We start from the raw sequence: 27,140 nt of genomic DNA, 5'->3' as shown, positions 1-27,140 counted from the left end.
AAAATATGAGAAAACCCAGACCCAACACCTCTAATATTATCAGAGTAAAAAGGGACAAATGGTTAAATTTAGTTTTTATTATAATCATTAACTGATAGACCAAAAATAAATGGAAAAAGGGGAACTTTTTTGTACAATTCATAAAAGGGATGCAGAGCTTGCAAATAGCACTAGCTTCCCTGGACAATGGAATGGTGTTAGTTCTCAGCAGCAGCAGCAGGCAGTAGTCAGAACAGTAGGGTCAACAATTTGCCTCTGTACCCCACAGGCAGCTACAGCCCTGAGAGAAGGGCTCAAGAAATGGTAAGAGGTTTATGAAAATAGGGCTAGGATGACCTAACGCTGGCTACAGTCATGAACTTATAGAGGGAAGTGAGAATGGAGGTACCACTGTTGATCATGGACTAGGCCCCCTTCAGCTCAGCTGAAACCCCAGATACACTGCCAGCCGTCCAAATTATGCTTAACAAGGACCAGCAGGGCCATACTTTCAAGGGCTCAATTTAATCTAAATTTTCAACCAGTTCAACTTGAGGGGAGTGATTTTACGATCTCAGCATATGTATTAAGCAACTACAAATGTGCTGGCCTGCACAATAAGTTCCCACATGCATTAAACACTACATCCCTGGCAACCAAGTCATTTTCTATATTGAAACTGTTGTCTGCCTCTGGTTGATCGTGCAAAAGAATTTAACAAACAATCTGGGCCACTGGAGTATCCTTCATGGTAAATAAAGTTTGCCAGTTTGCAGTTATAAATATCCCCATGTACAGACAAAACCTATCATAATAATCAAAAAAAAGGAAAGAAAATACACACACCACAAACTTAACCTAAAGCTTCATAAAACATCCCATTCATACACCTATGCCTCTGCAAAACCATGTTATCAAGCCCACCTCTCATTTTGAAAAGGATTAAAGAAGGGGAGGAGGAAAAATATAGTATTTGCATCATTGTGGTATTTCCATAATCCCTTTTCCTCCTGCTTGGTTACGTTTTCCCCATGCTGAGTTTATGAAAAAAAGAATTTAAGTATTTAAAAATACACACTAATCTGGCAGATGTAAAACCACCTCAACAATATAACAATACATTTTCTAACTTCCAAAAAAAAAAAAAAAAAAGTTGACATTAGAATTACATACTAGCAGTCCCATATCATTAAGTGGCAGTATGTGAATTTGCATGTTGAAAAGGTACATTTTGCAAAGCTGAAGCATTCTCACAGATGTTCCATGAGTCAGGCCTAGGAAAGAGAATTCCTGGCTTTTTGTGCTGTCTGGGCATCTCCACTTTGTCAGGAGGACGCCAGAGTTTTCACTAAAATGGAGGGGTTCCATCATTCACCTGGTTTACCATGGCCGTTATCACCCGCAGAGCCTCAAGCAGCCAGAGCCAGACCTGGAGATGAACAAAAACACTGTGCTGTGGTGTGCACCACCAGTGTGGATGTGGTAGAATCACTGCAGCTCGTGGGGAAGCAAACAGACTTGATACACACAAGGCTTCCTCCTAAAGGTCCTCAGACTCTCTCATAGCATTGATTCTTGACCCAGTCTCTCAGGACTCTGCTTGCCATCTCAGACTGGACAGAAGGGTCTCCAAATAGCTGAGAGATTGGTGTTTGAGGTTGCATTATTGCTCAGTTGCAGGTTTTTCGATACTGATATCCAACTGCTGTCCAAATATCAGGATTATAATAGAGGGATTGTTTCAGCGGGTGGAGAGGGAGGCATTATTTCCAAGTGTTTGTCTGGGAGATGGAGCGAGAAGGGATCATGTCCAGGAGATACTCTCGTTGGCGGTCCACTGGGGAGGTCGTCTTGTGTACAGACAGGCTGGGGTTGACGTAGGCCATAGTGACACCTGCAGAGAGAGGGGCATGGCTATTAATATACCTTACATTTTTGATAATTGTACAAAATAAGGATCATAAACAAATCTTAAGACACTTAAAACACCTACAATCAACAATCAACTGTACAAAGCCAGAAGGATGGATAGGAAGGATTCAAAGATTTCACCAAAAAGACAGAAATATATATAAACATGATTAAATAAGTACAGGGGGAAAAGAAAATGACCCGAAAATGTATTTTCCCCACTGGGAGTTTAGCCTGACCAACTCCCGTAAGCTTAAGATGGAAGGAATAGAAACAGGAAGAGAAGAAAGCAGAGATTTGGGAACTCTTTGGGTTCGGACGGCATTGTCTACCTGCAATGCTGCTGTTCTGCTTCCTCCAGGCACTGGTGACGGCGTTACTGCTGCTGCTGCCGCTGTTGCCCTTTGACCCTGCACTCACGCCATGCTTACCTGGCCTGTTGACCAGCGCGGCGGCTGTGACAGCATTCTGAAGTTGCGAGGACCTGGAGAAGCCATGGCTCAGCCCACGGGCGCTTGCACTGACTGCTGCATGCTGCACACTGCGTGACAGCTGGCCTGGACTCTGCTCAGAGAAAGATATGGATATTAGTGTAAATATATAAACGTGCTAGTGTTCCATAGGGCTGCAATGATAAATGGAGTAAGTGTTGTATTAAAATAAAGTTTGTGCATATATATTCCTGGCCGAAAGTGTTGCCAACCTTGGAAATTTTCCAGAAAAATAATTTCTCCCAGAAAATGGTTGCACATTACACATGTTCTGTTATACACATTTCCTTTCTATGTATTGGAACAACACAAAAAAAAGCGAAAATATATTTCACGCATATATGTTCCTGTGGAAATCACCTGCTTCAGGGTGCTGGAGTGGTAGCGGTTGACAGTCGATGTCCTGTTGGCTTGCTGCTGGGCCAAGGATGTTCGAGCCGTTTTGTACTGTGGCGACACCAACACGTGCTGCTCGGATTTCACCACTGCTGAGGATGAGGAAGAGGGTGATGACGTGGCAGAAGTCTTGGGGCTGGGTGAAGTGGCTTGCTGAAGGATACGCTGCTCAATCTCCTGCTCCTGCTGTAAGGCCTTGACAAAAGCTGCCTTCAGCCGGTTGGTGTGCTCGGCCTTTAGAACCTTTTTCTGGTTGGAGCTCATGCACTGCTCACACAGAATGGAGCCGTTGCCTTTCTCCTGCCTCCAGCGTGAGGTGAAGTCCGTCTGGCACTGTGCACATTTGAATGGATCCTTAACAGGCAATGCTGCTGCAGGATTGTCTTCCCGTGGATGCTGTTTGCCTAGGATAAGCAATGAAAGCACAAATTAAGGTTTAGGCTTGCTAAGTCTTGCAACAGTGATCAACATAATTTAGTTTCAAACATTTCTTTAGACCCACAACACTTAAAGAAAACGGACCACATGCATGTTTAATTATGTTACTTTATGAATTTAGTGTAGCGCAGTATGTCAAATTTTTAATCAATTTAAAAAAGAAAATACTATAATCATTCATCAAGGGATTCTATGAGACAATATATATATATTTAAAAAAGAAATCAGACAGGTTTTTCCAGGCATGAAAGCAAGGTGCTTACTTTTGGCCAAATCTAACAGGTTCTGCACCACCATTTCCAGCCCCACTAGGTAGATGAACTCATTGTTGGCAGCAGAGGGCAGGAAGTTGAGGTCTGGTGCAGGGGGTTTTGGAGGAGGGATCTCCAACAATGTCTTCTCTAGCTGCTTCCGCAGGGCCAGCTTGGCAGCAGCCTGTCGGCTGGCCGGAGAGTCATTGGCGCTGGTGGTGCTGGAGCTAATGCCTGACTGGGAGGTACCCTTCAAAGCAGTTGGTGAACCCTGCAATACCGCAACAGAACTTATTAACACAATGATAAAAATATTCAACTAAATACATTGCAAAGCCATAAGCAAACTTCTTTTATTGGATGGCGTGGATATTGAAATTGTTTGCCAGTGTTGTAAATAACAAAGAAAGGGTCCATTTTCTGTTATGTAACAGCACTGGCTGACATCCAAAGTACATAAGAGCAAAGAAGCATGGGTCATCTCCCACGTAAAGACTTGCTGCCAAAAATGGAAAAATAATATCACCTTCTACCTTGCCTTATTATTAGTTAAAAAATGTACATTGATTAAATAAACACATCTGTTATTAGGAGCTACGCAACATGGCAACTATTTAACTATATAATATTGATTGAATCAAATATATAAACATAATACAGCTACTGACTTCACATCTACGAGGTGGACCAACAAGGTAGTTGTGTCTAAACGAGTGGACAGCGAGCGGACACAGAGTTTAATAATGTATCCACTCATACCAGCATAACACACTCCCACAGCTCCACTATGTCGGTGTCACTGCAGTGCACTGCAGAGAATGATCCACCACTCAAATCATACCTGCTCTGTGATGGTCCTGACCATTTAAAACAGGATGAAAGGGGAATGAGAAAATAAGCAGAGAAACATGTGGACTACAGTCTGTGGTTGTAGAACTACAAAGTGCTCCTGTATGTTCAGTGGAGCTGATAAAAACAGACCCTGAGTGGTAGGCAGATATTGCAATGTTTACTATTAAGCGTTCAAGTAAGAGAACTCGCAAACCGCAAACAAAGGTCCTGCAGGAAGAGCACCCTTGCATAAGAGTGTCTAGTCTTACCTGTGGAATGTTAACCAGGACGTTGGTGTTGGCCACATTAGCCACACGGATCAAGCCCTGCTGGATGATCCTCTGGCCTTGAACCTGGACATTAGGAACAGATGTGCGAGGTCCCAGCAGCAAAGGAGGAGGACCTGAGCCAGAGTGTTGATGTTGCTGCTGTCGCAATGTGGCAATCTGCTGAGGGGTTACAGCAATGGGCTAATAGACATAAACAAAAGAGCCTAGGTCAGTAACATAAGTCAATATAACCACATATGTGCATTCGAGAGATGGATAAAATGCGATGTGTACCTGTGACCCCCTGAGTAAGGGTGGCATCACTATTGAGCCATGCTTTGAAACCTGCGCCCCGCCTCGGACCAGAGGAGGAGGAATAACTGTGCCTGAGCTTCTATTAGACGACACCTACATAAATGTAGAGGAAAATGTGTCCTGACATGTCACTTCTTTCATACAAGTATAACAAAGACTGCAAATCTGGGAAATCACGCAGTACCGACCTGAAGGGGTCCTTTGCTGGATGAGATGCTTCCTCTTACAAGAGGTGGAGGGTTGGATGTGGAATTGGCTGCCTGTTTACAGGGATATATAAAGATAAGAAATAAGAAAATCGGGAAAAGGGAAAAACAGTAGTTGTGTGAGAAGGTAGATGGAAAGACATGAAACAAAACAAAATGTAAAAACATGCATACATACAATATCACAAAAAAAAAAAACAACACAAAATTCGTTCATTCATTCGTTTGTAACCGCTTATCCAGTTCAGGGTCGCAGTGGGTCCGGAGCCTACCAGGAATTGGGCACAAGGCAGGAATACACCCTGGAGGGGGCGCCAGTCCTTCAGAGGGCAACACACACACAAACACACTCATACCTATGGACACTTTTTGAGTCGCCAATCCACCTACCAACGTGTGTGTTTTTGGACCGTGGGAGGAAACCGGAGCACCCGGAGTAAACCCACATGGACACTGAGAGAACACACCAAACTCCTCACAGTCAGTCAGTCACCCGGAGCAAGAGTCGAACCCACAACCTCCAGGTTCCTGAAGATGTGTGACTGCGACACTACTATACATTATGATATTTTACTTGTTTGACTTGGTTAGAACTTAAGCCATTAATATAAACAAACATTTGGTTGTTTATTGGACATTCAATACTCAAAAACACAAAATAAATGTTTAAAATCAGTCTAGATACCTATAAAACTTCCTATATTATGTTTACCTTCTGCACAACACTCTCTTTTTGAACCTGGCTCTGTCGAAGTTTCTTCAGAAGTACAAGCTTGGCCTCCTGCACACGCAGCTCCTCTTTCAGCTGCTTTATGATCCTCTGGCGCTCCTCAGGGCTGCTCTTCTACATAAACACACACAAAAAGATAATCAGAGCAAAATTCTGCATAGGTTAAACACAGTTATTGTTTAGTTGAGGCACGAAATGTTAAAATTAGCGCTGGCATAAGATCATCAGTTCCCTGAATAAAATGTCAACAATTCCTAATCTGTAATTGATCTTTAACACGTGTTAGAGTGTGATCCCATATATCATATAATATCATTTTCAGGTCTAAAGAAAGGGTTGAAAAAGTTCAGAACGTTGTCTATTACCATAAGCATTTCTGTGTCTGCTTTCTTGAAGCTGTTGCTGATCCCATTCATACATGGACTGGAGGGCTCATTGTCAGACAAAACGATTACATCATCTGGCGTTGGTGGTCTTTCTTTCTTTACCTCACTGTGACAGAGACAGAAGATGCCAAAGTGTGAAAATTCAGCTCAAGCATATGTTCACATCAAACATTTAAAATAAGCTTCTAAATACCCAAATAACTGGCAAGCACATATCCCAACAATAGCTTGGACTGGCCACAAGAGGGCAGCAGAATATCAAAATTCCATTTTTTTCCAAGCTTACAAACTAAGACTTGTCCTTGCACTGGCACAGCCCTTCTGAATATTCTAAAGAGAACATGTAGTTTAGCACATTAGCAAGCATATTTTGGCGACTAAGGAGGGCTTACGTTTGGAAGTATTTCTGCAAACACTACACATCTAAAACAGGAATGAATAATTTCTCAGACAAAATCATCCCATAAGGTCTCCTCTGAAGACCTCAGCAAGACAGACATGATAAGCTGCTGCCAATACATCGGTCTCTCTTGTTCGTAGCAGGGTGCGAGGGTTGCTTTGCATGTTGACTCTTTGTCAGGACGATCTCTGTGCCCAGAGTGGGTCTGAGGCCCCTCCCAGAAGCTAACTGTTTGAGACAGAGGAGGAGGGGGATGGGAATGGCTGGCGGCCAGGCTATTGTGTATGCTCTTCATCCGCATCTCACTATGGGCACAACAACTCAGGCCCCCCTGACCACTAACAAAACCAAAGCAGGAACAGGTTTGGGGAACCCTGATTAAAAATGACAAAGTCAGGCCAACTGTGTTGAACTAGCACAACTTCAGAATATTTAACTTTAAAATCAAAGGAGGGCAGTTGGGGGTGGGGGTGTGTGTGTGGGGGGGGCACGATGGCTTAAAAATGGTCTGTGTCTTAGAAAACCAAGTTTTCCCCTCAATAAAACCTGAATTCACTCAACAAATCCATGCAGCCCATATATGGACAGTACAATATAATAAGAGTCAACTATAGAATCCACTCAACTGCATACAGCTGTTGAGCCTTGCACATTCATGTTAAGGGTTATTAGGAAGCGTTTCAGACCTGGATGCTTTTTGAACGAGGAACGACACAGGTCAGGCAAATACAGAAGATCATTTACATACATCACATGGCACAAACAACAGCCATAAAAACTAAAATGGTTGGAATATCCTCGTGTAAAAAATGAAAGGCTAATAAAAGCTACTTTTCCAAATGATTTAGCATCGGTTTAATTTGTGCTTGGTTTTCATATACTTGTTTGGGGACCTAATTTTAGCATGCTTTTATAGTGGGATAAAACGGTACTGTAAATACAGTACTAAAGAACATAAATTCTAGTAAAACAGCCAACAGTGCTCAGATGTTTGATAGTCTATTAAGACTAAAAGTTAACTATGCCTAATGTTTCTTTTTCCAAAATATATTTAGGTATATCATTTTGGCATAAATGTGCTTTGTGAACAGTAATTTAAAGAACAATCCACTGATATATAGCCCTCCCTAAAGGTGATCATAGGTTGCTTATTCAATGCTCTAATTGAGAGAGAAGATGCCTATGGCTCAGACACAAAGGCACTTCAAAGCAAAGCACAGAGGCATAGCACATACTTCTGAACAGCATTCAAAAGACAAGCGAGGCCTTAAGGCAATAGATACACACATCAAAAAGGCTTTTTCAATATAGTACCCATCAAAAGTTACTTTGTTCATGCGTTCTTCCATATTTGAAGAGATAGCCTATAGGCTAATAACTATCTTTATCTTCCATTAAGAACAAAAAAAAAAACATCACAGCTGCCAGCCAAACAGAAGGCTGAAAATGGATTGGGACTTAATGGCTGTCCCATAGAAGCCAAGAGGGCACAGATCAATACAGAACATTAAAACTTCAACCTTCTTATAATCAGCATTACTTCCTGGTTATTAATCAGTACCTACAAGGTCACATGATCCAAGAGTTCCCCTCTGATCACATGACTCTCACACTCCCTTTTCTTCAATGGTTCCTTCCAGTGTGGAAACCATAGCAACGGCCGGCTGGAACCAGTCTGTGACACAGTCTTCATTTTGCAACGCATGCATGGTCCAGGTGCAGTAGAAAATGGAGCTGCCTAAAAGTTTGAGAAGTCCACCCTACAGAATCAAGTGAGACTGCTGGGTATCAATAAACTAGAGGCTGCGCTTATGAGAAGTTTTAAAAGCTTGCCTTTGATAGTCACCACGTCTTGTATCATTCACTCAACTTTTCACCCCTCCCCCCACGCCACACAGTAATAATTCACCCCTTTGTCCTGCTTAGTAAGCGACATCATGAAGTAGCCATTTTAATTTCCCATCTCTACATCTGGGTCCACAGTCCATCACAGCTGTGCTGAAGACAATATTTAGCAAACACAAGATAGATTTAACTTCTGGTTACCTGATCTCAACATTTCATAGACTGGCCTTAATCTGTTTTCTTACAATCACAGTGGGAAATGCGGAGCTTCCCAGTGCCTCAATACAATCAAACAATTTTCTTACTCCAAACATCAAATCTATATGGTGGCAGTTCAATGTTTAAACTTGACCTGTGCAAGCAAAATGCTTTGAAACGCAAATATTCTGTAAGTCTGTCAGTTGCTTCCTGAGCTAAATATAGAAGAAACAATCTTGAAGACTGATTCATGACTTCAGATAATCTCTTGGAATTTCACCTGATGTTGATACACCATTCGATTATTTTGACTCAAAACAATTTAAAAATAAAAATGACAACAAATGCAGTTCCTTCAGTTCAGTTCAAATCCTAATTTCTCATGAAGTGATCACTAAAACCGTGGCTATCCGTTTTAAAACCCATATTACTTTTAAAGAGATACCAATACACAGAGATCACTGAAGCATAATACACACGCAAAGAGAATCCATTAGATACAATATTGAAGTATAAGGCACTTCTTTGTGATTTTTCTAAAGTGCCAAATGAGCCCAATGCTTGAATGTATAGATTAGGCTAGGGTGTATAAAGAGATATTTGTGATTTCACTACATAATATAATGAGCAAAGAATACATTATAAAAATTAGGATCATGTCATTAATTATTTAATTTGGAAGGAACCATCCATCCATCCATTATCTGTAAACGCTTATCCAATTTAGGGTCGCGGGGGTCCAGAGCCTACCTGGAATCATTGGGCGCAAGGCGGGAATACACCCTGGAGGGGGCACCAGTCCTTCACAGGGCAACACAGACACACAGACATTCACTCACACACACACACCTACGGACACTTTCGAGTCGCCAATCCACCTGCAACGTGTGTTTTGGGACTGTGGAAGGAAACCGGAGCACCCGGAGGAAACCCACGCGGACACGGGGAGAACACACCAACTCCTCACAGACAGTCACCCGGAGCGGGAATCGAACCCACAACCTCCAGGCCCCTGGAGCTGTGTGACTGCGACACTACCTGCTGCGCCACCGTGCCGCCCCTTGGAAGGAACCATGTAAATAATTTATTGAAGTTTAAAAATGTAATTTGAATAACTATGCACTTAATGCAAGAAATAAACATGTCAGCTCTGCAAATCAGACTCTTTATAGATAATCGCACGTCAGGGCTCAATACTTGATACTTTTGGTTTCAAGAGTAAATCAAGTATGCTGTCTAAATAATACTTCCATAACTTGATTAAGTACCACCTAACATGCTGTATGTTTTGTTCATTCTAGAGAATAGATGAATAAGTTTGACAATGCAAGAGGAAACTCCAAGCTACACTGAGCATTAAAACAGACTGGTTGGAGAGTGTGTGCGTGTGTTAACAGAAAACAACATTACATCTTAATAATTTTGTTAGTAATATGATGGTTAAAGGCATTATTACACTTGTCACCTCTGACATGCTCAAACTTAATTGCTCATTTGGACAGGATTAGCATCTTATGAACATACACACGTTTTCAGCAATTTATTTTACATTAAGTATCATATTAAAATATTCAATATTCTTAGCCCTACTTTGATATAGTCACAATATTCATTGCAACTGGTGCATCTTTTCCATTCTGCCTAGTTGAAGGATAATTTTTAGTAGCAGTATTAATATTAAGAGGTTTTTAGGATAAAACAATTAAAAATTAGTGTGAACACTACAAAATGTTGGAACAAAATGAACAGATGTCTGGACCCATGCCCGACACTTAGCAGGGCCTCACCGTCCTGTTTTTCTGAACAAAACTTTGGGTGTGTAAGCTATCCTAGCAAAAATTTGCATGACCATGCAAAGCATTTAACACGGCTACAAAAACAAGCTGCCTACAAGCCCAAAATAATTAATTACAAATGAATCCTTATAATGTCCACATGAATATGACCGTTGAGGTCTTAAGGTTACCATTTGAAATAGTAAAACTCCTAAACTAGGTGAAGGGAGACCTACCTCTTGGAGGTACTCATGTCCACAGGCTCATCATTGGCCTGCACTTCCACTTTGATGGTGGCCTTCACTTCTCCGGTTTTCAGGATGTTGGCCACTTTTCCAGGCCCAAGCTCCCCTTTCTCCAGCTTCACTCGTTTGGAGTCTCCATCCAGAGAAGGGGCTTCCCTCTCCAGCGCTCTCTTCTGACTGCGCGTCTGACGAACCACCTCCTCAGACATCCTCTCGCCTGCACAGAAGAGGGCCAGCATGTGAGAAACATGAAAGCAATATATTTTAACTTGAGTTCTAATTCATCCTACTGTTTCTATGGTTGCTTTATGAACATACACACACACACGTACATACACATGCATACTACATTGTACTACATATATGCATGGCTGTTGAAACAATGCCTCAACTTGTTTGTGCCCTTTTCACCTACCTACCCTAAAAATATCCAGTCAAGAGCATGCTGTGATCACTGATAAAAAAAGAAAAGATTAAATCTGCGCAGCAACAGGTGAGCTACCATCTCTGACTTTACATCTACAAGGTGGACCATAAAGGTAGGGGTGTCGAAAGCCTCATTCAGACATGCATTAGACATGATTACCCAGAAACTTTCCAGACATTACCTGGAAGAATGTGTGAATACAAATGGCTGAATCATTTTTTACCAGACAGTACTGGGACTTTATCCGAATATTTTATACCTGGGCGACTGGCAGGATAATATCCAAGGGGCCCCATGTGTGAACAGAGCACCTCATTTTCCAGAGAATTGCGGAATTTACGCCATGCCTCCTGCATGTGCTCCACACGTGAGAAGAACATGTCTGACACAAAAAATCTCTGGCTATATGCTAAGTGTGAAAGGGACCTGGTTTTCCAGAGTTTGTTTGTGAAAACTGCTCAGTGTGGCCAGTGAGTGCTCTCCACTTGAACCAGTGCAACACATAGCAACACCACCACCACCACATCAATGCCACCGTATTGGTGACAGTGATCCACAACACAAATAATGAGATCTGTGGTGGTTTTGAGCACTGATGAACATTGAGGGTGTAATGGGGCAACAGGTGGACTACAGCCTTAATTTATAAACATACAGATATAGGTTTATTTCTGAGTACTGACACTGGATATTGCTCAAATGTCTAAGCATCAGCACTGAATCTATGTTCTTTAAAAACTGGATTGGTGCAACCCTAAAACATCATTTACACTCAATGCTATATGACACTAATTATTTTAAAGAAAAAGAAATTTTAAAAAAATAGTAATAAAAAAATAAATAGAATTGACACGGTAAGGTCAAACGTTGCACAGAAAAGATATTACTGAGAGAAATTGAGTAAGTGCTTTCCTACTTATCACTGAAATACAACAAGCTATAAGCTATTATTAATATTATGATAAATTAAGGTAGTTGTTTGGCTGAGCTTTCAATGCCACAAAGTAGTAGTACAGGAAATTAACTCTGCAGTGGCCTTACTCTTTAAAAAAGTAAAATAATAACAAAAATTAAAAACAACAATTTTGTCAATCGACAAAGGAAAATCCAAACCAATTCAGTAACCTACAAATGTTTTATTTATTAATAAGTTAAAATTTTTTTGAGCACATGCATTGCAGCCCTGCTCTACCTGTGTCATACATATCTGATATCTGACAGTCAGAGGTTCAGCTGACTCAACACTGAGGCCTTCTCTCATCTCCGTGACATCACTAGGGCTCCACATGACCCTTCCCAAGATTCCATGGGACACACAAAGCACTTCCCTGAAAACCAGTTTAAACCGGTCTGTGGACGCAGCCGAGAGGCTGAGGCAGGTTTTTAACCCCTGGAGAGACTGACTGGCAGCAAGCGCAGTCACACACGCCTGCGTTTGCCCGGGGGGAGGGGCTTCCAGCATTCCGAAACACAAGAAGGTTGGAGAGGAAGAAAAAAAAAAAAAAAAGAAGCATCTTCCTCCCTGCTGTTTGGTGAAGAGAATCTACAGATGCACAAAGCCCACACAGCCCTAACTCGGGCCATACACAAAACTACTATGACTGAGACTAAGGAAAAGACATCCATATATAATACCAATTTAATACTAATCAAACAATAATAATTTGCAAAATTAAAAAAAAAAAAAGTGCAAATGACTGTGGGATTACACATTGTGAAAGACGAGAATTTCCTTTATCCACTTCCAAGAATCGGATGTGCCACACTAGCAAAGGATGGTTAAAGACCATGATTTTGCAATCCTTTTGAAATGCAGTTGGCATATAAGGCAGGAAGTAGTAAATTTACAGTGTAGCAACATGCAAATTGACCAAAACAACACTGGACACAGCTTAGAAAACTAGGTCAAGAAGCATGCTCACTTGACACCTCATGTCAAACAAGCAGTAAATTAGAGTCGTTAAATAGAAGGATAAGTTTTACAATGTATTCTTCCACTCAGGCCTTGGTATTTGAATCTATATAGTCTCAAATCTTTTTGAAATGTAAATGTCAGCCATGATAGTTAGAACACATTAGCATCCGTGCTTCAAAAGAGCAACCCAAAGGATCAATCAGTTCACCATGAAGCCTCTGAAGACATGTATAAATAAATACAAGAACACTTTCAGCAAATGTGAATTTAAGGGAAAAAAAATACTAGTCACAAAATTATCACTACAGGTCAAAAAGTGTCAGTTTAGTGCAGTGGTCTTCTGAACAGTCTTGAGTAAAAAAAAAGAGAGAGAATTGTGGATAAAAGGATTGGTCAACACATCAGTTAGGTGGTTCAAATCCAACCATCCAGTGTCCTGGCCAAGAGTACTACATACAGTGCTACACACTGATTCATAGTGAACAAAGTGTGAATAACTTAGCAGTGGCGTTATCTTTTATTATATAGCTGTTAATGAACTATAGAAAAAAGAAACAAAGAAAAGAGCAAGAACACTATACCCAATATTACACAAAGCCCACTGTGCTACATGCTAAATAATGACATTAAATGTTTGTAACCGGCACCAATGTGCACAGTGTATGCATTGTGAGTTCAGTTTGATCAGCCAAAGGGTTAATGAGCCCATTAGGATCACCTAACAACATACAAAATACCAGATATAAAGATTACTCTACAGTCTGCTGACAGAATGCTTTAACTTGATTACTGTTTATTTAAAGATAGTGAGTCTAAGAAATAGTCATAAAATAGTTCTGCCTGTGTTAGGACACGATTAAATGCAGCATTTCCCATCTATGAAGCAGAACCTGCACAGTGAACTATGGAAATGTTTATGTTTTAAGAATGTATTCATGACATATTATACAGCTCACATTATATTTATTGTAAGAGAATTATGTTACAGTTTATCATTGAGTCAGTTTTCATTATCTGGACAGGATAATCAAAATGAATTTTCCATAGGTCTTGTGAAGTCTTTTGACTGATATATAGGGATAGTGAACATGTGCAAAATATGCATGTATATTATACTCTGATAAATATTTGAATATTTTAAATAATGATAAAGTAATAATAATAGCATTAACATTAAAACATATGGTGTATTCAAGAACAATTTTAGAAGGATTTTCTAAAACTGACAATGTTACAAAAGTTTATATTGAGATATAAATACCGCTCCGTACAGAAAAACATACCAAAATAACATTTTTGTCCATAGTGTCCAGACCTAGTTAAATGGTGTTTACAGATATGTGGATGAGCCAATGGTACTAAATTTACTAAAACAACACCACAAAGAAAAGCACAGGAGTGCAGCACTAACTTCCTGTCTACAAGTGAGTCATTGCTGCTGGATGGATTTTCCATTTTCACAATGAGTGAATCCATGAAGTCATTCAAATGTTGACTGTTCCTGTAAATACATTTTTAAAAAGTTAGCGTAAATAAGCATGTGGTGTATGTGTTCAATAGGCCCTGTTATTAGTTCATCTGTTTTTCAACACATTTGCCAAGTGATACTTTAGTTAGAAACAGACAAAGACTCTAAACGGTGAAACCCAAGGCTGCATAAACCACACAGATCTTGTCAGCTTCTAAAGAATGTCCAAAGAGAGAAAAAAAAAAAAAAGATTTTATCACTCACCCACTGTCAATAGCCCTTGAAACACACTGAATGATCACAGAACTAGAAACACCTACCTTGTATCTACACTCTTTTCATTTTATCAGTTTCACTGACAATTCAGGAGCACTTTGCAGTTCTACAACTACAGACTATAGTACATCTGCATACTTTCCCATCCAGATTTCACCCTGCCCTTGGAAAGGTCAGGACCCCCACAGGTTCCCAAAACTAAGTTAGTACAATTTGGGTGGTAGCTCATTCTCAGCAGTGCACTGTTAATGTAGTGTTGTGTTCTGGTATGAGGGGATCAGACACAGAAGTGCTGCTTGAGTTTTTGAAGCCCTCACTGCTGGACTGAGAACAATCTACCAACCAAACATATCTAGCCAACAGTGTCCATAGATGAAGGGCTAGAAGATGACCAACACAAACTGAGCAGCAACAGATGAGCTACTGTCTCTGACTTTATCCATCTAAAAGGTGGACTAATGAAGTAGTAGTGACTAACAGTTTACATTAGATTGTCTGCGCAACACACCAAGAGTCACTGCGGTGCTGAGAATGATCTACCACACAACTCATACCTGCTTTGCTTTGGTCCTGTGGCTGTCCTGACCATTGAAAAGCAGGGAGAAATGGGAATAAGAAAGTATGCAGAGAAACAAGTGGACTAGAAAGTGGTTCTGTGTGGTCAGTGGAGCTAATAAAATTGATAATGAGTGCAGGTACAAGGTAGGTCCTAATCCAATCACTGTTTATTGAATAACCAGAAATAAAAAGAAATCTATCTGACACGTAAGATTAATCACGTCTGCTGTTTTGGCATGAAATGTAGAAGGACACTATCTCAGCCACAGTTGTTAAGCAGCGTTTGGTCATCTGAAAAGACTTTTCTTGCAAAAAGTCATGAAGGGTTATTACATTAGATTTTGATGGTGCCCACAATGATAACAACAAACAGATTAGGAACTAACAAGACACAAAATGATATCACAGTATCACTAAAATATTTTTTTCAGAAGATAAAATCCAAAACTTCTTGATATTTAACTGACAACACTCAGCTGTTTCAGAAGTGTGTTCATCAACGGCATAATTCCCACGTATTACATTGTTTTAAGCAATGAGACTCTCTGAAAAACAAGTCTCTGCATGTCATAGTGAGGTGGGCTGAGAAAGTAGTGTCTATTTTCTCATGTGACCTCAAGAAGCTGTAATGACCGCCCATAGGGAACAGGCTGAACAACACAGTCCTCTGTGACTAAACCCAAGTGAAGTGTACAGAAAGGGAAGAGGACAAAAACATAAGTGACAAGACAAAAACAACAGAGCAGCCAGAAGACAGTAGATAACCTGTGGCAACCTGTTGATATATTTTGCTAAGATGTACTGGTTTTAAAAATATATATCCTTAACGAACTGTCTCCGAAATATATATAGATTTATTAACTTTATCACCTGACAAATAACAGTTCTCAGAAAATGTTCTTCACAAAACATAAGTTAAAACTCAATACTGGTGGCAGGACACCAATGCTGGTATGGACAATGTCATCCCGCAATTTCTTGGACACTCAAGATTTATGGAACCTAAGAGCTGTTTTCCCATTATCCTGTTCGTAGGACTTCCTAAATGGTCCCACACTCAAAAAGTATGTTAAAAAGAATGAAAAAATTAGCTGGAAAGATGATTCATTTATATCTAGCCTGTTACAGACTCCCAGTTTATCAAAGCTGTCATAAGGCTCAGTGAGGGTGCCCCTGCTGACTCAGTCCTGCACATCAAGGGTTAAGCCCTGCCATTTTAACACCACTGACAGATCAGGCCACGAGGGTGTTACCTAACAAAATGGACGTCTTTAACCCTGCATCTGCCACAGGCTCCACCTGGTATTGCCCCTAGCAACAGGACAACGAGCGCTGAGCCAGGAAGTAGAGCTTACGTCTCTTCATGTGGGCACAAAAGAATGCTCACCCTCAAAGAACATAGCCTCAGTCACCCCCACCACCCCGTTACACACGCGCGTGCACGCACACACATCGGAAAACCACCTACCCATCCCCCACACTCACACACATCTCAAACAGACTACAGTGTAAACTCTGCACTAATACACACATGGATAAAGCACTCGTACTCAGACACTCAAAAGTAGTGGATTGGCCAGTACATTTGAAGATCCAAAGGCCACCCAGAGCAGTAAAAAAAACATGCTTTTCTAAATTTAGCTCTGGGGCATTAATCAGCTCTCAGTCAAACCTCAATTTTATCATTTTACTAGGAATCTTCAGCCTCTGGAACACTCCATTAGCACAGTTTGCCGTCATAATCCAGTTGTTGAACTAATCAGATGATGCAGTTCTAAATAGTTGGCTTGAATAGTATGTCTTTCTGTTTTCAGCAAGTGAAGAGACCCACGCCACACATTCTAGATTACTGATGGGTAACCATTAAGAGCATATAATACACAGGATAATAAATACACCAATAACTAAATAAACATTTGTCAACAGCTCAGTATGAGAAATAATATAAGGTAAGAAACATTCAAGGTGTTACAATACAAATATACCAGCAAAAAAAAGCCAACATTAATACCTCAATTAAATAAATCATAAATGAGAGCCATAAATGAGAGCCATTATTGTAGAAAAAAAAATAATAAATCAAAATTTCCATCCAAGAGTGTTCACCTGCACTGACTGAATTTTATTCTATTAAAATACAAAACTATTCATACCTACATTTTGCTGTGGTTTCCTAGACAGGGATTAAGCCTGGTCCTTAGGCTTAACCCCTGTCTGGGAAACCATCAAAGAATTATTCAACTGTTAAACTGACTAAATTTGCAAATCATGTACATTTTTTGTATACAAAATTTAGTTAAAAAGTTAAAAGTTAAAAGTTAAAAAGCCTGACACATATTCCACATTAAACAAACTTAGGCCTTAAACCCAATTCACGTCATCTTTAAATCTCCCAACCATTACAATTCTTGGATCATACAAGTCTTCACTGTGATCTTTAGACCACATAGTCGTGAATATGAGAGGTTATTTACCATATAAATATGTATGTAAACTATAAACAAATGAAATGTTACTCACCTTAGAGTTCATAACTGACACCTTAAATAAGAAACTGCCAATGTTCTCTTTCGCTTCTTTTTTTGACAACATGTATTATTACTGGTAGAACTTATTCAATCAGCATCTGATTAAGCAGGGATGCACGTCACTGACTGTTTTCAGCTTTAGCAAAGTTGGCCATGTACTTTAAACCAACGCTGAAAAATCACATCACTGGTAACAAGTGTATACATCAGAGAAACTGATTTAAGTTTAATTTGAGATAAAGAGAAAGAGGGGTTTTACGAAATAATGGCTTACATACTTGAATTGCAACAAAGGCACATAAATTCAAGATCTACAGTACTCTGCAAAAGTTTTAGGCATGAAAGAAAAAGACAACAATGTGCAATAAACATTAATAAACGAAAGAAATTCATATTATATGTGACGACAATTTGCTTTGTTTTTCTTAAATATTATTCCTAGGTACAGTTTATACAGTTTTATAAAGAAATTGGATGGCAGTTTTACTGAGTGTCTTGGAGAATCTGCCACAGTTCTTTTAAGAAGTTGGATTGTCACACATTTTTTATGCAAAACTCAGGTGCCTTCATTATGTTTTTTTTGTTTTTTTTTAACATTATTATTATTATTATTGGTAAAGTAAATCTAAAATGTTTTTATACTGACTCAGTAATGCAGAATTCATAAAATAAGTATATATAACAGAATTTGTACTAAACAAATAGGGTGCCTAAAACTTTTGCACAGTACTGTAGGTCTGCTAAACTGCTTGTTTAGCTTAGGCTATATGTTTTTATAGTGAGTTTAGCTGGACAAATGAATGGATTGCAAAGTTAAAATTCAGGTTCACATATAAAATAATTTAAGTGAACCTAAACCTCATTAAGCATTGATGCCTCATTCTGAAAATTAATAGATTGTATATGTACACTCATATCTCATTGGAATCAGGTAAACTGATCAGCTGGCTGCTCTCACTGTGTCTGAGCTCTACACCAGCTTTGTTGTTCTCTGCAGTTAAAGGAGTAACCGAGGTCACACTCAGTTTCATCACCTCAATGTCAGTTGACAGTTACAAAAATAAATAAATAAATAAATAAATAAATAAATAAATAAATAAATGATTGCCCAAATTTATCATTGAGGCTACTGCTGCTGCTAATAATAATATTACACTAATTTGCATTTATTCACTTTTGCCAATTAAAAGGATTACATTGCGAAATCTCAAGGGGGTTGAGGGGGGCAGGGTGGTAATATTAAATGAGTATTAAATGATTTTGTCAAGAACATAAGACCACTGGTATATTTTCCTGTTGTTTTACAGTGTTAAACAAGCCTATAACTCAAACGTCTCTGTGTTATAGAATTCTAGTGGGGTCTAAACCACTCCCAAAAAAATTATAACTTATTTGAATATTCAAATTATTCCGGCCAGTTATAGTAATTATAATGTCATGTGATCCATTGGCTACTGTTAACAGTAAGGTACACACACACACACACACATATATATATATATATATATATATTAATTTCCTGCAACCCTGTTATGTAATAGCTGTAACAAATACATAAAGAGATGCTTTACCTCAACAAGCTCTGGGACATTGACAGTCAATACCACTGAAAGCAAATGTGTGATCTTGAGAACACTCTTCAACAGACAATCCTGCTGTTAGTGTGGTGTGCAATCCTATGCGTGTTCTGGCTTGGGATAAATTATGAAGCAATAGCCTTTCTCTTCACATATGTACTTGAGACTTTGACCATAAAAGAAGACAGATGCAAAATGTGTTCAACAGAAACAAAATGCCTAAAAACGGTATATACCCTGAGTCTTCAATTAAACAGCCTTTCTCATTTGCAGCTGAGTGACCTAAAGATTTGTCGAAAATAAATAAAAAACTACACTTTATATATAACACACAGAGACCAGTGGGCATTAGCAATCTCACAGTAAGCTTTGCGAGTTTCTATGCATTTATGAATTTATGATACTTATAATATTCCAGGAATTACAACAAGACAAAGGCTGCTGCATCCAACACCCACATACAAAAAGGTCTCAACAAAGCGTTTGAGAAGAGGGAGAGCAGCAGCTCACCCACAAGTTGTGCCCTCCTGGATGAATACCTTGGTGCTGCATTCATGTCACTGCAGCACACAGAGTGTTCCAGAGTAGCTCTGTCAGCAAAGTTAAATTCTATCACACGGTGGAAACTGTTGTCACGTTCTTTCCAGAACTCCAAAATGAGCATCTTCCACAAGTCTATATTAAAAAAGTTTGAATTTATTCTTAAAGTTAGCCTGACTAAAAATACAAAGCACATTTTTCCCCACAAGGTGTTAAATACCAGAATTAAACGATGATATACCCATGTATGTACTTCAGGTCACGTTCAAGCACTGAAATGCAAGCAATAATCTTTCTCACACTGCCAACAGGACTCATCAAATGTTAAGCAGTTTTCCTTATTCAAACCCTACTAAGTTGTGACAGGAAGTGGAGGTGGAAAAAAGATCTTTCACCCACTTGCTTTAGCCTTGTGTCAATTTCTAGAGTTTCCTGTTTATTACAGGACTCCATTTTTGATGGTTTAGGTATGGCAGTAAGACCATTCAAAGACCGTAGCCATGACTAGGCTTATTTTCAAAAAGGAAGCATGTAAGCAAGAGTATCTTAGCAGAATTTACTGTAAATGACAACAGTAAATTCTTCGGATCCAATACTGCTGAGAATTATCATACTAAAAATAATCATTCCCAGGAGAACAACAATAACTTTCTGACATAATACTTTAAGACATAAAGCTTGCAATAAAAAAAACTGGTTACAGCCGCTAAAATCAGGACTAGGAAAGGGCTACATGACTATCTGATGCTCCAATCCAAAAGAAAGCACCTCAGAAAACCTGTGCAGGACAGTGACTTAGCCATGGGTAACAGCTACAAACAACACAGTTGTGTGCTAACTAAAGCTTATCTGCAGTTTGTGGTGCCAGCACAACACAGGACGGGTTCAAATCCAGCTTGTTGTCACTTCAACACCAATCACTTTATCCTTCTCAAACACGGCTCTTTATTGTCAGTCAATATCTGACCTAAACTGTAGTGTGTGGCACTGACTACATCTGTAAACAAAGCTGTATATAACGTCAGCTAGTTGGCTTTGAATCCAAATATCACAAAACATGCTTAATGTTGTCTTCCTCTCCTCCCAAGCCAGCCATCCTATTTCACTCTTGATTTGAGTCATTATCATTTAAAGCTGTCTCTGTATATGTTTTGTTAACAATCAGGTTGACAGAGTCAATAACAAAGCTTCAAGTAATATTCGGATGGGATTAGTTTTATATGGGGAGCTGAGCTAATATCATTTTACCACAGGATGTCAGTAATGTTAGAATTAGAATCAGAACTTCTAATTAGAATCACTTTATTGGCCACTGTGCTTGCACACAGAGGAATTTGTTCTCCGCATTTAACCCAATCCGTGCAGTGAAACACATTTGCACACACACACACACACTAGTGAACAAAAGGGGAGCAGTGGGCAGCCCTAGCCACAGCACCCCGAGAGCAGTTGGGGGTTAGGTCATGGCTCTGGGGATCAAACTGGCAACCTTCCAGTTACAAGACACTGGTTTCCTAAACACCAGATGGATTCACAATGGATATTGTGACAAAAACCAACACCCACTGCAGAGCTACTGGATTTTTACCAAGCAAAAGTGTCTAGCCCTTTAATGACCTTGTTTTCTAGCCTTTCATAACAGACAATGAGCAAGCAAATGGCCAAAACCTTTACTAAACACCTGAAATCAGCCTCCTCTAGTACTTCTGTCTTGAGAAAACCCACAAAAAACATTTACCACTGGATCACTACTTTTAATATTTGACTGTAGTTTGTGGCAAAGATACACAATTGCCAGCTACTATATCTCTGGACAGTTCAAATGGCAAGTAAAACTCCAAGAAACCTCTACAATCCTTACCACCTGTGAGATGGCCTTCATCAACACTACTGAACCCATTTCACTAAAAGGTCTCAAACTGTCATGCACTGGACCTTTAGTCAGCAAAGTCATGCTTGTCTAATCACATTATTCTTCAATGGTTCTCTCATGGAATACAGCACTTTTCCACAGGCAAGTCCTCAACACTCCATGAGATTCAAAGAGACAAGTCTCTTCTACACGCCAAGGGGTGCCAAGTGTTAAACTGGTTCTCAACCGACAAGGAAAATGAACTTCCCGGGTTCTATACCTGTTCCTGCACATTTATAACTACCACCAAGGACCAGACAGGTTTGGTAACATTTTTATGCAAATACACCCAAGTAATTAAAAATTGTGAAAAATGTGAAATAGCAGTGACTACTAGCCTGTGTAGTGAAACTAAACGATTATGCATAGCAATTTGACATAGTTTGCATTCATTTGTAATTTATATATTTATTTATTTGGGGTGGGTGAGGGTGATTGTCACTGATTAGAATAATATCCATCGAAATCCAGGAGAACTAAATGATCATATGTGGCCTAGCCCTTTTCTCCAAACTTACCAAGTACGTCGTACATCAGTGCTTGTGTTTGAAATACTTCATCATAGCCACAAGTACAAAAAAATAATTCACACCAGAAATAACAGTACTCCTACATTCTCTCCCCCAGGTCATGTACCAAATGACACAATAACTAATTTCATCACTGACAGCTTTATAAATGCAGACCAAATGCCATAGTGATTGTTACTTATACTTATGGCAACAGGGCTGATGACGTAAGAGTAATGAAATGCTGACTCATCTTTTTATGCAATAAGTTCCAGACAAAGACATCACCAAATACAACTCACCACCTCCTAAGCTAAGACTGATGGTAGCACATGGCTAAATAAAATTAACCAGTTTTAAATCAAATTAATGTCCTTCAGTAAGTACTAGCACATTTCAGCTGGCTCTGTGACCAGCCCCTCACCTATAATTCAAATCCTGACCCCCACCCAAAAAAAAAGAGATAAGCTTGTAATATACTAGTACAGTTCTTCAACAGAACATACAGATGTACAGGACCATACTATCTACTTTAACAGGTTAATTAGAACTGTATTTTAAAATAGCTTTCACATAAAGCCTCCTATACTGTTCCTATTATTTTCTGCTTCTCACAATCCAAGCACCAAATCCAACCAATTCCAAATACATTCAATGACATTGGGTGGCCAGTGCCTGGTTCGGAGAACACCAACAGCTTTTGTTTGAATTGTCAATGTTCTTCTTTATACCCTTTTTTTTCCAGTAGCAGCTTCTTAAAAAGTTACACACCCTTTATAGCTCATAGGCTGAACTGTTCTGGAAGGGATGTTTGTTCCGAACAAACATCTGTCAGCAATTTTATTTTTTGATCTGAAGAACTGTTCTCAAATCACAAAGATAAAGGCACTGTTTATCTGGTGGGGACAGTGCTGTTGAACTACAAGCAGAGGTATTCCACGAAGCAGGATTTCTCAATTTAAACAGATAAGTTAAACCTCAAGTCAAATGTTCCCAATACAAAAAAAGCAGAGGGACACTGCAATTGCACTTCTTCAACTCTAGACTCTAGTGTGATATTCTAAAAAGCTGTCCTGGAGTGAGTGTGTATGTGAATGAATGTCTGTATGTGTGTATGCCCATATGGATTGGCACTCTATCCTGGTTGAAGCCCCTACTGCCCAATGCAGAACTCCAGGTGGACTGTTGTTACTGGATGAGAGTACCATCTTTGATGATCAGAGATTAGTTTTTAATTTTTTAAATGATAACAGGAGGAGGACTAGGTTATCTAACTATTTCATAACATCCTACTTAGTGGAACAGCCCATAGTTCTTGGTACATAATTTGAGTGTGTCCTGTTATCTCAGTATCTTTAAATATTCTTGTTAACTTGAAGAAAAATTTGCATGTTTTTCCTTTGACTTTCCAGTTCGTTGCATAATCTATTTTTTGTCAGAGAAATAGCTTTTCAAAATGTAATGACTTGTAATTTCCTAGAAATATAAGGAAAGAAGCTGCTATCGAAATTTTGCAGGAAACTGATGATCATAGTAATATGACATACTTAAGCAAACCTAAGATCATGCAGTTTATGTGCGTGAGTGTATAAGTTAAGTTTTGTAATTTGTAATAGAAGCACTGTGATCTTAATAGAAAGGTTAAACTACTGAAATCTTAAACAAAATCCAATCTGCGAGTGTGCTATACAGCCAACTAACATTAGTTGCTATACAGCCAACTAACATAACTAATTTATATTACCTGAGAGCCAAAACAGGCAGAATCCCACATGCCCCCCTACTCCCTATCAAGTACATAGAAAATCATAAAACTGACTACTACACAAGTCTACTGTGCACGGTTATGTCCAGTTGAGGGTCTGTGCACACATGGCCGAATCCCAAATACTTCTTTGTTAGCCATATTATGTCCTGTTTGAAGCCAGAAGCCACTGGTCCCTACCCTAAAAAGCAAGTGCACTAGATAAAGATTTGGGGTTCATCCATAGCCACCTAGCAACTTTGATAAGAACTCATCGACAGGAAGAGTGAACTTTTGACAAAGATTGTCTCAAAACGTAATCTTAACTGAACTCATTTACTCACATTTCTTATGAAAAATGACTCTTAACTAGAGACGTGCCTTTAAACCGTGGCCAGTGAGCAGTGGACAGCGGCTAAAAGACTTGTTAACAAATAACCAAAGGAGGATTCACGCTAAACTTCCACAGATTTTAGTCTGGAAAGATTAGCTTTGTCAATCCGCCAAATTCTTTAAATAATGTACCATGTATATACAGCTACGAAGTTGGTTTCTTATTAGAATTGTCCATTCCACCTTAAATTGAACAGCCCCCAGTATGTCACCGCTCTATCATTTAAGGAGGAACAGACAATTCGAATTAGACACTGAATGTAACTGTTCTATCATTTAAGGTGGAATGGACAATTCGAATAAAATGCTGCTTAATTGAACTGCTCCATCATTTAATGTGGGAAGATAAATACGAATGAGAACCTGGCGATTAAGGAGACAACTTCATCTTTGTCAGTGTAGCTAGTGTGCTAACTTATCTCTCCATCTCGAGTCTTTCTATCGGGCAATGGCTCCATATTCACTAGCATATGTAGGGCACTAGGTCTCAAAAGTTAGATTTTTACAACTAAATAGTGCCTTGAACAGACAATAACAACTGTACAACCCATGGCTGAATCCCAAATGTATCTCTCGGATATTAATGCACTATTTAAAGGTAGAAGTCGTTTCATTAAAGTGCCCTTAATGAGGTCTGTAGAGAAGGGAACCAGTTGAGGTTTGAGACTCAGCCTTTCTCTGTGTCGTCTGCCTTAGCTTAGCCACCAGCTCTCTCTCCCTCTCTCTCTCTCTCTCGCCAACTTGTGAACAACTTGGGTTTAAATAAGTTAAACCCCTACTTTTATCCGGTTCTCTAAAAGAAATCCCTGCGTAGAGTAACTCACCTATGAGCGGAGATGCTGGAGGTCGTTTCTATGCGCGTTTAGCGGTGTTTTTGTCTGCTGGTGTGTAGTGAGCGTTTGAGGAGCGAAGGAGATCGCCGCCGCCGCCGCTCCGGTTCCGAATGAGCGGCTCAAACACACGGAGCCGCGGACACACAGTAGTGCGCATGCGCAGTCCGCAGCGCTGAAAGGATACTGACCTGAGTCCTCACATCTCAGCGGCGTCCGAAGAATTGAATGGGGTTTCCTTTGCTCTCTGCGCGGCTTGATTTCACCCGATCACTAAGCATGTGGATTTCCATGTTACTCACTGCTGCCTGTAGATGTTAGTCTTGCATGTGTGCTACAGGTCAGGCAAAATCAAGTAAAGCCTAGAGAAAAAAAGATTAACGAAATTATTTTCAACGAGGATTATAAACATTCATAATGGTAATAGATATTCTGTGAACTTTTTCTTGGGGCAAAATCAAATTGTTTTTTAATGCCAAGACGTGAATAAATCAGGAATATAAAACGGTTTTAAATTTATAACATGTCACAATTTTTATTACTAAAATAATTACATACATACATGGGTTTAAATGTGTGGGTTTAGGTAATTTGGTAATGAGCCAAAAACAAACATTCTCATGGCCTACACTTAGAACAGCCCAGAACTAGTGTCTTCACATATTTTAATTACAACCAGATTATGTTCCTTCTGTTGTTTTGTATCATCTAAAATAAGAAGTAAATGTATTGTTAATTAGCTAAGTTCAAAGGGTAGGCATCATAAGCTAATGCTTCAGGCTACACCTTTTTGCTTTGTATTTGTTTTGATTGTCCTGTCTGTTAATGGGCAGCAGGTAGTGTCGCAGTCACACAGCTCCAGGGACCTGGAGGGTGTGGGTTCAAGTCCCACTCCGGGTGACGGTCTGTGAGGAATTCAGTGTGTGTTCCTGCCTTGCGCCCAATGATTCCGGGTAGGCTCCGGACCCGCCACAACCCTAAACTGGATAAACAGTTACAGATGAACGAATGTCTATTAATTTAATATTTATTTTCTTTAATGTTGTTTTTGTTTTAGGTACTTTTTTAACTTTCTTTTTAAAAACAAATTAAACACTAAATATAATAATATAATATAATATTCTATTTTTAAAAGATGAAAAATATGCAATTTAAATAATCATAAATATTTATATTTCCTTGGTCTTAACTGGAAGGTCCAGATCTCTCAAGTCTACCCTGTAATCTGAATCCTTCGCCCAATCATCTACAATTCCAGCCTATTGGCTTTTAGCTGAATTCCCCTATTACACACAGTGCCACCAACCCCGAGAGGCTGAGGATAAGCACTAGAAATTACAGTGACATCAGACTGTCCAACACAGAAAAAGAAAAAAGGAGAAGGGAATAAAAAGGACTAAGAAGGAGGACAACAGCTAGGCAAGAAGAACAGTAACCAGAAGAAGAAGTGGAGGCTGAGGAGAACACAAGATCCAGAAGGAGAAGTGTTGGTGGAGGACATAAAAGAGAAGACAAAGAATATGAAGACTTAAAATATAAGAGAAGAAAATATGATGGTCAAAACTTTGAGGAGGAAATAAAAACAGACAAAGAGAAGAGAAAGAGGGAAAAAAGTAGAAGAAGAAGAAATGATGGAGGCTAAATAAAGAGAAGAATAAAGGTCTAAGGGAAAATACAGGAAAGAGAAGGAGGAGGACAAAAAGGAGAAGAAATGATGGCTGTCCAGAAAGAGAATGAGAAATGTTAGAGGAATATATGGAGGAAGGAGGAAGAGGTCAAGAAACATCAGCAAAAAAT

General features: G+C 39.4%; 1 protein-coding gene across 3 annotated transcripts; it reads right to left on the bottom strand.

The window, feature by feature from the left end:
* Positions 1-25,617, bottom strand: gatad2ab (GATA zinc finger domain containing 2Ab). Of its 3 annotated transcripts, none has more exons than XM_066648161.1 (11): positions 25,535-25,617; positions 10,658-10,883; positions 6,183-6,309; positions 5,800-5,931; positions 5,070-5,141; positions 4,861-4,974; positions 4,567-4,767; positions 3,479-3,737; positions 2,742-3,181; positions 2,223-2,454; positions 1-1,873 (listed from the first exon to the last, which is right to left on the bottom strand). In XM_066648161.1, exons 2-11 carry the CDS (start codon positions 10,873-10,875, stop codon positions 1,743-1,745), a joined length of 1,926 nt encoding a protein of 641 aa, XP_066504258.1. In that variant the 5' UTR covers positions 10,876-10,883; positions 25,535-25,617; the 3' UTR covers positions 1-1,742. The 3 variants fall into 3 exon arrangements, with proteins under 3 accessions (XP_066504258.1, XP_066504259.1, XP_066504257.1); XM_066648162.1 differs by lacking the exon at positions 25,535-25,617 and adding an exon at positions 24,121-24,221; XM_066648160.1 differs by having other exon boundaries at positions 2-1,873; positions 25,338-25,573.
* Positions 25,618-27,140: the final 1,523 nt, after the last annotated feature.

This window comes from Hoplias malabaricus, chromosome 16 (assembly GCF_029633855.1).
Source record: "Hoplias malabaricus isolate fHopMal1 chromosome 16, fHopMal1.hap1, whole genome shotgun sequence".
Classification (NCBI taxonomy): domain Eukaryota; kingdom Metazoa; phylum Chordata; class Actinopteri; order Characiformes; family Erythrinidae; genus Hoplias; species Hoplias malabaricus.
This window is presented reverse-complemented; position numbering and strand designations above follow the sequence as displayed.